The 17091-nt window shown below is 40.2% G+C and overlaps 1 protein-coding gene across 4 annotated transcripts in view; it reads right to left on the bottom strand.

Moving 5' to 3' along the window:
* SPATA6 (spermatogenesis associated 6) overlaps window positions 1-12188 on the bottom strand; it is a 46052-nt gene extending 33864 nt beyond the window's left edge. For 3 of the 4 annotated variants that reach the window (XM_054212663.1, XM_054212661.1, XM_054212664.1), the window contains exons 1-5: window positions 12050-12188; window positions 6258-6395; window positions 4665-4713; window positions 3736-3777; window positions 2250-2374 (exon numbers count right to left, since the gene is read on the bottom strand). In XM_054212663.1, the coding sequence (XP_054068638.1) occupies window positions 2250-2374; window positions 3736-3777; window positions 4665-4713; window positions 6258-6395; window positions 12050-12097 (402 nt within the window). In that variant the 5' untranslated portion in view covers window positions 12098-12188. The remainder of the gene's footprint in view (window positions 1-2249; window positions 2375-3735; window positions 3778-4664; window positions 4714-6257; window positions 6396-12049) is intronic. The other variant, XM_054212662.1, reaches the window with a different exon arrangement.
* Window positions 12189-17091: the final 4903 nt, after the last annotated feature.

The raw sequence follows: 17091 nt of genomic DNA on the forward strand, positions 1-17091 counted from the left end.
CAAGACATTTAGCCAGAGACATTATCAGCCAAGTGCCAGATTTCTGGAGGAGTTCTGATCCTCTCAACTTGGGATTCCTTCCAACTGGCAGATTAGCAGTGTTAATCAGACACTGCTTGTCACTGCCTATCTGAACTCCACAACCGTAACCTTGCTGTTGCTACCTTTATTTTTTTAATAAAAGACAAATTTATTGGGAATCAAAGTGACACTGAAGCACAGCTGTCAGTCAAAAATACTCAACAACTCAGCTAGCTATAAATAACTTTTCAAGTGGGAAGAATACAGCTTGACGAGCATAGGAATAATGTGAGGGTTCTCATGACCTTGTTTAACGCTTTCCCTTTTGCTTAGCATTCACATTCGGTGCTCGGTGCTGACAGGGTCAGCAGGAGATACTTTCCAGTAAAGCTCAGGGAACACTAGAAGATGGAGGCATTTGAGACTGCACTTCTACCGGAGGTAAAAATCCTCTCACAGCTATCTCATTTGGCAAGCAAGGAGAGGAACGACAAGTTCTTTTCGGAAGCCTCCCTCCAATTCCATCAAACGCAGCTTCTTTATTACTCCAGAAAATGGGGTCAGTATGCCAAAATCCTTTCTTAAACTGTTCTTTCTGCACTGGAGATGGAATGGAGCAACAGATGCCGCTGCAGTCCCCATTCCAGGGCAAAGATGGATTTCATTTACACTGTTCCCAAAGACACGGAAATATATTTGTCTTACATCAGTCAACTTTTCAAAGCTAATACAGTGTCATCTTCAGTTACATATCCAAATGACTCTGATCACATCTTCTCACAGCTCACAAATTATGACACCTTCTCTTTATTAGAAAATACATAATTTTTGTAATAAAGAAGTCAGGCCAACAAAAAACCTCAGACTTCTCTAGTGGCTCTGCTTCTACAAAGCTTCATTATATTGCATTTATGAGAAGCGTGAAACCATTTTGCTAATACCACCTCATTTATTATTACCTTCCTATCTAGTCTTTCTCAACACCAGAAAAGTACCTATTCTATAAATAATATGAAAGCAATACAGTCTCACCCCCTCTCTTGAGCCACCACTAACATGCATAGGATAAGCCATATCAAAAAGATGCTATGGCCAAAAAATAATGGCTATTTTTGCAGGGACAGTTTAAGCTGGTGCAGGACCATACATATTGTATCACAAAATCACAGCTTTAATTCATTCAAATGTAACACAGCATTAGACACCAAATTAGCACTTCTAATTGCAAGTGACTGGGCAATTTCCAGGTTGCCCTTGCATGGGAAAGATTATACCAGCTAAAAGATACCAATGACCTTTAATCAGCATTTCCCTCCTGCCATGTGTTTTTAATCCAATCACAACGGACAGGGCAACTGGGTCCCTGTCTTCCCAATCCAAATGTCCTGCCACTCCACCAGTAAAAGACAAACAAAACAAACCCCAAAACACATCTCCCACATCATCACCATCATCCTCAAAGTGCCTTCCTGTGTTTATTCCACTGACACCTGAGGCTCAACAGTGAAACTATGAAAGGGAAGGGTGAGATAAATTCATTTTCCTTTACTATGTACTTGAGCCCTTATCTCCAGAAAATTAACATTAATTCATTGCACTCATTCTGCCAATTAGTTGTCATTTATCATAGCTTTTTGGAAACTGTAGAAAAGACAAGTTACTAAATGAGCGTGAATGGCCGGAACAGACCTTAAGAAACAGGCTTTGGAACTGAAAAACAATCATGCAGTACTAAGCTAAATTTCAGTTTTAGTGGTGATCTTGCACCTCGGGGAGGCCCGCAGGTCAGATGGCACAGCACTATAAATTTGTACTGACTGTAATTGTCCTAAACAGTACCAAAAAGAGTCTGAAACAAAATGCTACAAAGAGAGACTGAGGAGGGAGTGTTACGGGTTTATCTGTTGAGAACTGTGAAGTTGATATGACATCTCCTTCTCTTGCATCCCTTTAACTACCAACTGCACCACAGATTAAATTGAACGGAAGACGTGTCATGGTGCCACATTGCAAACCAAGTGGAAACCAACTTTTTCACATTAAATAATTTCTTGAAGCATCTTGAAAAAAGATTGTACCTTCACCAAAGTTCAACTGTGGATTCATACATTCAACACCTGAAATGGCAAAATCTGTCAGAAGTAATCGCTTTCCATTTGAAGTAGTTCAAGGGGTTTCTTCAGTGAAACACGCTGTATCATAAATATAATTCACAGATATTCACTCACTGTAAAAGAAGAGGACCTCTTCATTAAAATCTCACGATCTAAACCATGGTGCCCACAGGTACGCTTAGGGTCAGGAAACAGGAAATCTCTTGTATTTTCTTCATACGTAGCTAGAATTTTTCCTACTAAAAAGAAAATATATACTTTAATTGGAAAATAGACAAAGCCATATACTATAGACACCACAAAAGACCATATTGAAACTAAGACAAATTTTGTTCTTTAAAAATTAACAGCATGGCTCTAAAACTCATATCACACTAGGAAATAACCTCATCAAGTTAAATCAGCAGCAGAAATGTGCAGAATCTACTCTGAAAGTATGTTTCACTGTTATTGTAAAAAAAACTATAAAACAGTCAACACAATCTTCTTTAAGAGACAAATGAGAAGTTTTCTCTAGGCAATTCTTCAGTAGTTTTCCTCTTTCTTCCCTTCCATACTACAGAAGAAACCAGTATTTTTCTTAATGGCAGTCAATCACTTATGAAAAACCGTATCATTCTATATTACACAATATTAATAGTAGTAATAGTAGGCATAGTACTAAGAAACACAGCAACCTCAAAATCATTATCTCAATATTTTCTCACAATCCTGGTTTGCTACTTTTAATAAAAAAAAAATACTTTCTTTGGGGGAAAACCTTAAATATATATTATAAAAAAATTTAAATCGTGCTATTGCAGGCATCTTGTCAGCTTATGTTGGGCTATATCGCACCTATCTCTGACCCCTGAAATTAAATTTCTTATCCAAGATCTTTTATCCTCCCAAAAGAAAAATCCACGTTCAGTGCATTTCTTTAAGTAAACAGTCTGGTGAGTCACTCGAGAGAAGCAATCGTTTCCTTGAAAGTACTAAGGACAAGGGACAGAGAGTGCTTTTAATACCATAGTTTCCAAACGAGTCCTCTTTAAAACTTGACTTTATTTCCAATAAAATGGAGATTTACATTATTCATGGGAACACTTGAATTTCATTAAAATAGATTTTTATAATCACACAAACCAATAACAGAAGTATGACAAATCGCTATTTATTATCTTCACATATCCCAAGAGACCTGTAATACTTATAGTAAGGATAACAGTTTTCCCAATGGTCACCATTAAAATGGAAGGAAAAAAAAAGTGTCATTCTGAGAACAAGATTATGCACTCTGAAATTTCACAGACAGCCACTTTGCAAGTGAATTGTGATGCAGTTAATAAGCGTGCGCTGGATGATTTCAGTTTATTTTCCATTTTTAAAATATTATCACTTTCCTAAACCTGGGTATGGTACATTTCAATATTCAGTTATTATTCTCTTTCAAGAATGAGATCCTCTTGATCTATTAACATTTTATATTCAGAGGAGTATTTGTTGAAGAGCTTTCTATGTTGTTTGTGTGTTGGAAAAAGTGATTGTGCTGTAATGGGCAATGTCCTCATGGAAATTCACCTATTAAACCACATAATTTATGAAGAGACTGATACAATACCTGGAGGAACGAGCTGTATTAGTTCAAGTACTGCTGTGTCAACTAGAAAGGAAAAAAGTTTTTTCATGAGTTAAAAAAACTAAAATGGAAAGTAATTCTCATAGTCAAAACTCAAGAAAAACGGCTCACTGATTTAAGCTTCAGAGCACTGTACACAGCTACACTATTTCTACTACACCAAGAGAAAATTAAGAACAGCTTGCATAAATAACACAGATGAACACAATAGCATTAGCAGCGTATAAATGACAACTCTAAATCTGACTTAGAACTTGGGAAGTTCTATCTGCTATCAAGTTTGTCTTTTGAAGATAGCTTTTAGAGAAGATGATGCAAGGTTTGCCGCTTTTTCAGATAACTCCTAGTATGAGGGAGCATATTCCTGGAGTTTGAGTTCAGGGTCACTGTTGTCTCACTACAATTGATTATGCTCCACATGTGGCAAGACATATCATTTTCTTAAAAATGAAAAGAACAGTTTTACAAAAATTGAAGGTTGATGCTTATATTATTTGAAAATTAATCAAATAAATGATCAGGGTAAAGGAATCCATTACCTATCTGGATAACCATCTGGATTTTCCATTAATAATGACTTTTCCCCCTTTTCTTGTTCTAAAGCATGTATCATACATTTCTAGAGGCATTTTGTTAGTTAACAGTATTTTGGGTAAATTATTAGTAACGAATTGACAGCAAAAAACATCTGCCTGCACTGACAATGAATCTTCTATTCTGAAAACCCACTAGTGCTAGGGTCCTGCTTATTAAGTACATGATACACTACAATGGTCACCCACTAGGTTTTCAGAGAACAGGCTCCTGGTAGAAAAATTATCACATATTTTAAACCTCCAAAAAGTCTTTAGAGCCCATACATGCATGGCATTAATGCATACAACACAGTACACATAAAAAGCAGAACCTACGTTCCAGTAACTCCACAAGGTCTCCAGGATCAACTATATCAGCGAATGCCTGGAAAAGAAATTAATAAATAATAATAAGAGCACAGTCAAAGTCATCAGATGAACCTCTGTGGAAAGAGAAGGGGGAGGGAAAAAAAAATAAAATAAATCAATGGTCTTTCTTTCCTTCAGATGGTTGCCAAGAGTCCTATCCCCACTGGAAAAGGAACAGAAACTGAAATTATCATTTGGCACATGATCAAATTCATTGAAAGCTAGCAGTTCTTGTCATATGCTTTCTAGCCATTCAGGGTTACCTCTCCATATTTAAATTAGGAGTTATTGTGAAGAGTTGAACACGTAAAGATAAGTATTGTCTGAAAAAATTTCAAGGAAAAGATAAATTGCTGAATGTACTAGAATTCTCACAGATGAAGAATATGTTCTTTAATATATTAGCAATGCTTTAAGCTTCATTTTCATAGAAGTGACTATTCATTTACAGAGTACTGTTAAGGGTTTTTTTTTAAACCTGAATCCCATGTGAATAGATGGCAAGGAATAGGGGAGGATGTTGCACTGGATATTCAGCTAATAGACTTCCCTCTAATTCTGTACAAAAGGCTCAGCAGAGTGGTGCAGATCACTTTGCTGTTCAAGGTACCAAACACCAAAAAATACCAAAGTACAAGTGCACCACAAGTATCTACACCTATTCGACAGCTCTTTGTAAGAAGACGGATATTATTCTCAGCTTTCTTGTTCGCCTCTTTTGCAAGCAGATAGATCCTAGTGCCTTGGAGTTCCCCTAAATTAAATGAAAACAGTAGTCAGTACATTTCCCTTAAGTAGTTTGTGGTATGTTTGCCTTTATGGCCTTTTTTACTCTTCAGTAGCTGGTGAAATTATCACTGTTTGTATCTTACCCACATCACTAGAGCATCACTGATGTTTACTCAGTCTGGTTTTCAAAGTGCTGTGGGATGCTTAAAGGAAAAGAACTAGAAAGGGCAAAGTATTATTATTCATAGGTAGTCAAGAAGCCAGATCATATCTGTACGATACTATGTTTCATTATCCCTGTGGTACTAATAATGAAGCTAGCAGGGACTCAGAATATGCGATAAACAACTATAAATTATAAAGCCAGAGTACCAACCTGGGAATTCTGGTGACAAACCATGAAAAAAGTATCTCAAAGGGAGAAAGATGTCACCAAAAACGCTTGAGCTGCTATTCTATCTCTACTAAATTACGTTGACTCTCCTATATCTTATAGTCTTTGTTCTTCACCTTGACATAATTTTTAGAACAACAACATTCAGTTCCTTCTGAGCCAGGAAAACAGACACTGAAAAAGGATAGTTCACGAAAGAATGAACAAACATCTAAAAAGCCTCTTCATACATTATAATCTTCAGCTCTTCAGCATAATTCTTGAGTTATCATGTGGATAATATAGGCATACACATACTTTGTGCTGAAGAGAAGCAGGAGTTACAATGCGACGCCATCCTCAGTGTGATTACTTGTGCTCAGGGGTTTTGCAGTGAGTTTTTGTGGAGTTTGGGATGGGTTTTATTTGGCTTGTATTAGCTCTTGACATTATCTTACCTTTTCAAATACTAGTTTTTCTTGAAAGAAGAGTGGAAATGATGCAGGGACGCGTTGGGTCTTTTTGTATTGTCCAAGTACAGAGACACTGAGATAAAGTTCCTCTTTGTCTTTCAACAGCACTCCGGGGCAAGTTATCTGGAAGAGTAACACATTCATTAAACAAAGTGAACTTTACTTATAGAAGTTAACGTCTGTTTTCAAGATAAAAATGAAATGGTCAAGGCTGAAATGGTTGATTTCTTAGAGTCAGATTATAACAGATTAGAGTGAAAAAATGTCTTTCCTAAAGCAATTCTGTTTGTAAAGACTGACCAGGAAAAATAGTCAACATTTAAAAATAATCAGGACCAAATACTGTAAGTAAACATACTCCATTGTCTTCAACCAAAACTGAAACCTGGTAGCCCAATCACAGGTTAATACAGTTAAAGGCATGCACTGACTGTATAAGAGTTAATAATGAAGTGTTGCATCACGTTCTATATGAAGAGTCATGTACAATGAAGTCTACATCTACACAAAAACCCATCCACATTTTAGCCTACCCACAGAGAGAATGAAGCTGGTAAATGTACAAACTTAGATGTCCAGCCACCAAAAAGGGCAAGTTTATTTGCAAATATATTAACTTTGCCTTCTAATATGTAAATAAAAAAAAGCAACTGTTGTTCCACTATCAGACACACAGCACACACTGAGAAGTCTGGCCACCTTGGAGGGTATTCAATGCAGGGAAGGCTCCTCCTTAGGCTGCCAGATACTGCCGCAAATTGCTTAACTTTCTCTGGACAATTCTTATCCTTTAAGTAAAAAGTTGGGATGTTTTTAAAGCTCTGATGAACATCAGGCATTCTTAATTGTGTTTTCACTGCAAGGATGTACACAACTCATTGCAAAACTATTTGCTATTTTCTCCAAGCCACATAGTTTTATTCTATTACCCAGACAGAGAATTGTCACCTTTCACTTCAGTTCTACTGCTTGTTTTTTATCGCAGTATAATAAATATGAGGTTGTCTCTTCCAACATAAGGTTGCTGGAGAAAGTGTTCAGACTTTCAATTGCCAGGTAGAAAGACAAAGGAGAAGAGTGACAGGAATTAAAATAAGTGCTTTGGTTACAGCCTCCTACTCCCAAATTAACATTTTACTTGAGAAATCCTAACTGGATCTAAAAGAAAACTATATGAACAGCAGAAAAACAGCCTCAGGTAAAAGAAACAGCAGAAACCAATGGGTGATAGATTATTATAGATTCAGTATAAGCTAAAAAATGGTGCTTCTACTCATAAATATCCAAGGAGGAAAAAAAGGGGGTTCTCTCCATGTAAATGAGGGCTTCAAATCTACAAGAAAAGTGCCAGAATAATAGCTATCCCAATTGAAACAGTCTGTCAAGCATTAAACAGCTTGTATGACACTCCTGCAACTGTGAATAGGAGTGAGGGAAAGAGACAGGTTTCATTCATACAAGGCAAGATCCCCCAAACTACACACTACAAGTCATATTAGCTTACTTCTCACTTTTCTTGTCGTTTTTGTAGCATTTACAATCATTTTTAGCTGGGGTTTCATGCCTTTCACCTTAGAGAAGGCAACCAACATTTGACTATTTATTGAGAAGAAAAATGAGAGGTTTGAAGACATCGGAGAGGGCAAAACTGCAAACAACAGGTGTCACTGAGCCATTTATTCTGGCTATCCTGTGAAAGAAAAGAAATTCTTACAAATCAGTTTGTGGGGCAAGATAACACATGTGCAAACTTGTGCTTCTACTACCCTTGAGATCAACTGCACAATTCATTGCCTGGGCTGGAACACCAGATCTACATGTTCATGTAACTTTAAACCAGCTCCAAAAATGAATGCCACGTGTATCTCTGCAGGTCATTAAATCTATTTTGTAATATGCAATGCATGGAGCTGCGTAACACTTAGGAGACAAACTGAAGCTCTTATCTGACTACAAACTGTTCAGGCAGGATGGGGGACCATTTTAAACACTGTAATCGTATTATTATCTGTGGATCAGCTAAGGAAGAGGGATACCAGTGCTGCAATTAACTGATCTTGCAACCAACTAGGACTATGATAAATGTCTAGGATAGTGTTACCCTGGACTTCTCTGCTGCGGTTCCCAAAAGGATGTAAAACATGTACCACCCCTTGTGTTGGGACATCACAAATAGTCATAAAGAAATCACTAAATCCATCTCATGGAAAAGAACAGAATTCTACTGATCCACAACCCCCTATGGTATTTGTTTGTTACGTGCAGTCCTAAAACTGTAGCTGCATATGTAACCAGTGCAGGCCTTGAAATATTCCTTTAATTGCCCATTACAATCTAAACAAGAAGAGTTCCCTATGAAGGGCAACAGACAGTATTAACTTCTGCTGAGTGCAAGCTTCCAGACAGAATAGCATTTTGGACTTAAGAGTTGCAAAAATAATCTTCTCAACGTGAAGAGATGCCATTTTAGTCTCCTTACCTGGCAGTAATCCACAATGCTATTAATTCATCTTAGTGCTTAAAGCTTTACCTACCGTCACTACCGCATTTATGAATTCTCCACATAGCAACGACATGAAGAATAGTGTGAATTTCATTCTGTTACTACATAAACAATCTAAATGCCAGCAGCAGAGGTAAGCACTAAAATTAGTCTCAAAAAACAAATAACAATGAAATCTCAGTCTGAGCAATCATGAATTATTCAATTTAAATTAATGGCAGGATAAACCAAATAAGGTATTTAACCAAGGCTTTCCATTTTAGAAGAGCAGCCTTTCAGAAATGACGAAAACTAGCAGTGAAATAAACCAAAGAGCTTGTGCGCTCTGATAGGAAAAGACCTCGGAATTTCATTAAGTCCAAAGGAACAAAATCCATCTGTATCCTAAAGCAAGGGAAAAAACAAACAGGACAGAATTTCCGACACAAGTGGATAGGTTTCAAACAGAGTTGAGAATTATGAAGAGCATTGTAAAAGAGCAGGAAAAGGAATCAGAAATCTGGACAAGACTTCAGTCACAAATAAAGCAAACAAGGAGAAAACAAGTACAGGTAGTATAAATCAACCAGGATGTGAAAACTAACAAATCTATGTCCCAAACAAAACTGAATATTTTGTCTTGGTTTTTATGATACTGAATACAGGAGAAAAAAAAAACAATACAACTTAAAGAATGAAATGATGGAAACTGAAGTTACCCAGTGTGCGCTAGGCCTGGGCCAAGGAGCCACAGGAAGGATGAATCATCTTCAGCCCAGGTTCTGAAAGAATGTAATTTTTCTTACTGGTTCTATACATTACTAAAACCTACGTTACGAAAACAAGGATAGTACCATCTGCCAAAAAAGAACAAATACAAGGCCCACGTGAGGCAGAAAAAGAGATCTGAAAAATTATAACCCCGATAATCAGAATATTTAAATAGGCAAAAGTAAAGAATAAAGGATATGGAGGAAAACAGGACTAGAAAAAAAGCCCAGCAGCATGTGTTTCATGAAAATAGATCAGTCAAGCAAAACCTGACATTTTCTTGAAAGCCTATGTTCTGGACAAAGGGTATCTAATTTATCTGGACATCAGTAACATCATGTGGTGCCACATGAGAAATTATTACTTATGAGGCGGAAGACGGGAGTTAGGAAGAAAGTCCTAAGGTGGTACAGAACCGGCCAAAGGACAGCATCAATAACGTGCAAAACTGGGAGGCATCAAGCTGAGGGTTACTATTAAAAATGTTCCTCTGTATATCCTGGGATCCATACCTTTTAATATTTTTAATGACCCTGACACAAGAAGTCAGAGTGTTCTCATGAAATTTTTCCAATTAAAATTCAGAAATCATCAGAGGTCAACAAAAAGATACAGAAAAACCTCTTTGTGGGACCACAGTAATAGAAATGAAATGCACCTACTGTGTATTAACAACAGCTTCTGCTTTCACTGGGGGGGGTTAACCTTCAAAATTGCCTGAGGGAAAGATGATGAGTGTGTTAATAAATGATAGCATAACTGCAGTGCAGCTGTGAAGAGACTAATATTAAGACACATAGGATGAATGTTGGACCTTTTTTCCCCTGACATCACAGAAGGCAACAGTGAGACCCCATCTGGAATGTTGAATTCAGTTCTGGTCCTGATCAATGCAAATTCAAAGTGGAAGCGTAGCATCCATTCCTAAGATGATCAGCAGACTGGTGAGCCTATCACACAAAATACTACCAAAAGAACCAGGTTGCTTTAGCTGACAAAGACGAATTGTGAAATGACAGAACTGCTGCCTAAAAAATACATCAAGAGAGCAAACACTAAGGAAGGAAAAAAATTATTTAAGTGAAAGGCCAGTGTTGACATTTGTGTAAGAGTAGGGCATCAACCATCCAGAAGGAAATTTAGGCTGGAAAGTTTTCAAACCTTCACAGCAGTGAAATGCCACAGTAGGCTCCAGTGGGGGAAAAAAAGGCAAAACAAGTGGTTCAAAACCAGACTAAATACACTTTTTGAAAGGGTTATCTGACAGAAATTATGCAGGGATATAACTGAATGCCCATATGTGCTGAAAGTGGCACTCAGATCTGTGTTGGAGATTTCCTGTTCTCTCTGTTTCCACTATTTGTAGCCTTGGGAGCAGGGTGAATAACAAATATCCCACAACTGAAGAAGCCTGACCCTGGGGCAACGCCTTCCCTGTACTCTCTCCTGGCACATGAATAGCTCACGGCAGTAGGAACCAAAGAGGAAAGCACATTTGCCCCTTTCCAGGAAGCAAGCAGGCCTTTGCATTGTATTGCATTATATATATTATTATTATTAAGACAAACACTATCTGTTGAGACAGCAGAGCAACACCATTAGGGCGATACCCTCAGCATCTATGTGTAGAAATCCACAGCTCTATTTCAGAGCAGCCACACAAGATGGTTAAGCAATCAGGAACACTGGGTTCATTCCCCAGTATATAATTTCTGGATCTTGAATTTTTTGGATGGCACCTCGGGTTTTCCTTTCAGCAGCAAGTATTCTGGCAGCACTTGCCCTGTGAGGGGGCCAAACTCCTGGATTACAGCAACCAAGGCCTATTAAGCCAACAACTCCAGAGTTCAGAGAGCACTATCTACTGCAACTACTTCTTAAAAGTTATCAGGAGAATGATACGGTCTCTTACTTTACTCCCACCTCGTATATAAGCAGAAAACTTTGTTAAGTGCATGGGGAATGGTCCTAACGTGATTAACGTAAAAACTTTCTGCTTTCACACCTATTGACCTCACTCCCCGACATAACACCCAGGTACTTCAGAGCTGCCCAGTGCGGGGCAGGGAGGTCCCCTCGCAGGGACCTCATCGCTCACAGGGTTGCACAGGCCACGTACAAGCCGCTAACTCCCGGAATTTCTTTTGCTGTGTTTTTTCAAGAGTGCTTTTTCCACACCACACAGCTTCCCAAGACTCAGCGTCTCTAAAAAAACGCCTTTTCCACATGAAAAGGTGAGAGCTCTGAAGGCGCACGGCTGCTGCCGACAGCAGCAGGGAGGCACGGGACCTGCTGCCGGAGGATGCACACGCAGACGGGGCACAAGTTGCCCAGGAGCCAGCCGGAGCTGGAGTTCCTGACGGAGGGCGGCCGCCCGTTGGGCAGCAGGGCCCAGACCCGCCTCCCAGAAGAAGCGCCGGGCCGGGAGAGCGGGGCGGCGGCCGAGAGGGGCAAGCGGGGCGGGAAGCGGTGCCGGAAGGGGAAACGGCGGCTTCTCCTCCAAGCCTGCGGCCCGGGCACTCACCGAGCGGACGTCTAGCTGCAAGACGCAGAGCAGGGCTTTCCGCGGCATGGGCGGCAAGCGGGCCGGGGCGGGGACCCGCCAGCTCCCGGCCCGCTCCGGCTCAGCCGCGCCGCGGGGCCGACGCCGTTGTCACGGCAACCGGTGGGGCACTTCCGGCCCCCGCCGCGCCGCGCATGCGCACTGTGCCTCACGGGAGGGCGGGCCGCGGCGGGGCCGGGACGGGGTTGCCTCCCGGCCGCCGCCGCTCCGCACTGTCCCGGCGGCACCGGGTCCCCGCTCCGGCGCGGCTTCCCCTTTTTCTCGCAACGCCCTGCGCTCTCCGGCCGGCTGAGGGCCACCATCCCTGCGCCAAGGGTCGCGCCGGCCCCTTCCCACAATGCCTTGCGGCAAGGGTCGCTACCCCTTCCCGGAATGGCGGGCTCGGCCTCCCGCAGGGGCCTGTGGTGCTGGCGGGGAGTTGCCGGGGTGTATCATCAGTGGAATAGTTTGCAATCCCTCAGCCTCCCGAAGGGCAGGCAGTCACAATGGTGCGCTCTGTGTTGAGAGATGGCGCAAAACCCAAAGCGTTCCCGTATAGGGGAGGGCAGGAGCCAAGTGCTGCCCTGGGGCATCCAAAAAGAGCATGAAGGCTGGGACATGGCTGTATCCCCTCCAGCTTCTTGGGCCTCCTGTGGAAAGGTGCCAGGAGAGCCTTCCCTTCAAAAAGGGGGGATAGCAACCAGCTTCTACACAGCTCCAGGGCTGAATAGCTAAAAGGCAATGAATATCCATGCTTGCTTTTGTCTTTTTTTTTTTTTTTTTCCTTTTGGTGAATAGTTGGATTTCACTGACATCCTGGTTTAGGCATGTGAGCCCTTTTAGCTCTTTGAGGATCCTGTTTTCGTGTCCTCTCTGGGAGAGACATAGAGTGGACGTGGTATATTCCGTCAGGTGCCATCTCCAGAGACTCATCTTCGTGCTCGTATCTGAAACTGCCTTTTGAGGCCTACCGTTCTGCTTGCATTACTAGACAAAATGTATGCCACTGATCTTGATCACCATTATGACCATATAAATGACATTCCCCACTCCTTTGCTGCAGAGGTGTTCTCAGTGTATTTACAGTTACATATACCACCAAAATAGCCTGACGTTTTGGCAATTGCAATTCATTTCAGCGTCAGACTATGAGGGAGTTCAGGCCCCTAAAGATTCTTTCCAAATTCTCAAATGCAGCTGTAGAGAGGGGAGAAAGCTCAGTGGATAATTTTACTTGCCTCCAAAAGAGAGGAGTGTCTCACATGCATCCCATGGATTGCTTTATTTTATTTTGACAATTTCAAAGAAAAATCATGCAGAGTGGTATAGAAAGCTAGAGAAAAGTGATCTGGAAAGAATCAGAATTCTCAAAATGTTTTGGTCTTTAATTTTTTATTTTTTTTTAAATAATACTATGCAAAGAACATAATACGCCAGTGCAGACAAAAGTGAAATCTGTAGATGGATTAAATATTACTGTTAACACTTTATACCAATCTTTTAATGGTTTGAAAAAAAATGACTGGAAATGCAGGCCTTATTTTCATTAATGTGACTTCTGTAACAGCTGTTAGTCTTTGTCTTTTTTTTTTGTCTGAGCAAAGGACAGGATTCTGCATTTAGGGCCCAGAAAAGACTGGTTTTTCAATTGCAGACCTCTAATAAGGAGGTCTGCAAGGAGGGGTTTACACTTGGATAAAATAATTTTCTGTGCATTATCAGTCTTAAGGTTATGAATAGCATTGCAGAGTTAAGGAGAAGAAAATTCTCAAAGATGCGTAGGCTCAGATGGTAACAGTATTAAAATGGTTTATTGCTTATTTCCAGGTACCTTTCACATACATGCTTTTTGGAGGGATAAATAATGTGTTAAAGATTGTGAAGTATGAAATATTGTGGTAAGTGTCACCATATAAGAACAGAAGATAGATAAATGCTGCAATCAAAAATGGCATTATGTTTGTGATGAAAATTTAATATCCATGTGCAGTGCCCTGGAACAGAAATACTTTATAACCTTTGAAAAAGGAGCACAAGGCAGGACAGAAGGCTTCTCCAAAGTGATAAGGCAGCGATGAATTTCAGTGCTTTTCTCTGGTAAGCCAGGGAAAATCTGGGTTAGACTGGAGGGTTATGCACTCTGCACAGAGATGCTTCTCTATCCCTCTGGTCTGCAGACTTTCTGCCGCTTTGCCCCACTGTGCCTTGGAAAGAAAGGCTGCTGCTGCAGTGTTTTTCCTGTCCGTCCCTTTCTGCAGCAGTGTGAGATCCACATGGACCTTCTCGTTTTGATGAAGTCTGTAATTTAGTCTTACATTTGCACTGCAGGAACAATGATGCAGGGATTTGGGGGACAACGAGGGGAAACCCTGACTTTCAGCACAAATCCGTTTGCTAATAAGCAAAACTGATAAGCAAAGCCACAAAAAGTACACGCTATTTTAATAGACCTGAGGTTTTAACTGCTATAAAGTTTCCCTGCTGTGAAAGCGCATGAATTCCTTTGCTTTGACAAAAGTAAATCTTCTTGTAACGCTACTTATACTTAGTTCCATGCAATAAAAGAGCCTGGATGACAGGCTTTGCATTATGTTAAGGTTTTTGCAATCTCCTCTATTTGAAAGCTTCATCTTTTTCTCTCCTCCAGCCCCTCCAAAATGCCTGCTATAGAAGAACCCTGGTATCATCAAAATATTCAATTCTGCTCTTATTTCTGTCATTGCAAACCAGGAGTAACTGTCAAAAGAGTGAGGTTGCACTGTTTTAAGATAATTATCACAAGAATTATACCATATTGTTGCAGTGCTCCTGTGGGTCAGGCCGCAGGAGTTTCAATGTATTGAAATATGCTACAAAATAGGTAAAGTGGGAAAAATGGGAAGAGTCAGGTTTGCAAACAGTCGATATTCTAAAGTTCAGAATCTAAAAAAATATTGTGGATTAGACAGATCAGATAATACTGGAGATCAGAGAGCAGGTCTAAGATGACTGAGTTTGTCAGAGATACGCTTTTGGCTAAGAAGCCAAGAATGGTTTTCTCCTTAAACTTAGGAAGCATTACGCTGCATGCAAAGTGGCACTGCACAATCATTCTGGCAATAAGAATGAAGGAAATAAAGGAGCTTTCCACATTTTTCCACCTTCTACTGCAGTTCTTATGAGTGTTGTCAGGGAGCCATTTCTGCCTGCTTTAAGCCCCTGATGTTGATGGAGCAGCCAGAAGAGACCTCTGTCTTACTGCACGTCAAGCCCTGTATTTAGATATCATCCCTGAGTGTGATTGTCTTGTCATTAATAACTGTGAAGAATTCCAGGAAGACACCTGCTCAAATAACAGCAACAAATTATGAGATAGAGAAAGATTTCCATATTAGAAAAGGCAAACAAACAAAACATTAAGACTGTTTTACTTTAGAGAGGAGAAAAATAAGATGTAATACAAAGGAGGTACATAAGGGACTGAATAATATGTAGAAATGGGTTCTTCTATTTACCCATGCCTATTTATCCTTTCAAAGGACGCATGCAATGAAATTAAAAGACAACACGATCAAAACTGATAGAAGAAAGTACTTTAGATAGGGGAACTCATTATCACAAGATACATTCAACAGCGTTCCAAGCAGAATCAGAGCGCTTTAGGGACCTCATAGGACAATACCCACATGCATTACTTATTTTGATCTTCTCACTCACTGCTAGGTTAAATGTGCAATTCACAAAAGTCAATTCCGGTGCAAAGAATTGTAGTCGAGGAAAACAGCCAGCAGAAGTTAAGGCTAAAGAATCCCAGTACGCTATAGAGCAGAGCTGGAAGAATTTTGTAATGTGAGAGATTCTAATAGGATCTAAGGGGACCAAAGTGAATTGCATTACTGCAGACAGTAATGTAGCAGGGAAGGTAGAATGTTAGATTATTGATGAGGACAGAGGATGGAGATTACCTGAGGGTGTCAGCACACTCTTCGCAAAATACATTTTCATCTAATCTTTCTACTTTAAAGCAGGAAAAAAAGTTGCCCAGAAGTTAGCACTCATTAATATCCATTGCTTTAGAAAAAGGCCAGAATGATTTTGTCGATCCCATCTTATTGAGCATCTTGCACTTTCCTAATGTGCAAGGACAAAACTGAGCAGAGCTCTCAAGGCTTCCTTGATGAACCTACAAGTGGCTACAGGCAAAAGGCCACCTGGTCGTGGTGTTATGTAGGCAAAGCAGCGACCTTTCTTCTCTGTGCTCTCCCAGGGAAGAAATGCCTATTCACTACACATACACATCTGGAGAAACTCAGTGTCTCTCTGACATTTCACCGTGGCTCAGCCATGACAGAGCAATTCCTCTGTATTGCTGCTAAGCCAATACTTGCTTTGGTGGATGTGACCATTAACTTCACTGATTCTTGATGCAAGTTGTGCCTTTAACAAAAAAAAAAGAAAGGCAAGCTACCTAAAGACACTGAGATTTTCTTAACATGTAAGCTGTTTTCCAGGTCTGCTAAATTCTTGCTTGACTGGCTGCAGCTAAAAAAAGCAAATCTGATTTGATTACAGCCACTAGAGGAATATTCCAGATCCTGAATTCAGTTGCAGTAATTGGAAACTTGAAAGGAATGATCTAAATTCAACTAAGAGAGAACTTCTTTGAATACAGTCCTCTGAATTCAGAAGTGGTACAGATACAATCAGCCAAGACAGCATTAACTTTGTACCCCTAGAAAGTTCCTGGAGTCTCCCTTACTCGGTTCAAAAGAGGTAGCACTTTCCTTTGTGTTTTACATTTTTGAAAAGTTGTCTTAGATGGAGACATTGCCCCAGCGAACTTTTTGCCTGAAACAAAAGTCTTCTAACCAAGTTATAAGCCCCTGAAAATAGGGGTTTATAATGGGACTGCTGATAGACCCTTAACAATAGCGTTGTGAATGGCGCTGCTATAATTAATGATACTTCAGAAAGATTTATGGTCCTTAGACAGAGATAAAACAGAAATATCATTGCTTCTTTGCCTCCCATCATTTTATCCTCTA

Source organism: Rissa tridactyla, chromosome 8, assembly GCF_028500815.1.
Source record: "Rissa tridactyla isolate bRisTri1 chromosome 8, bRisTri1.patW.cur.20221130, whole genome shotgun sequence".
Taxonomy (NCBI): Eukaryota; Metazoa; Chordata; class Aves; order Charadriiformes; family Laridae; genus Rissa; species Rissa tridactyla.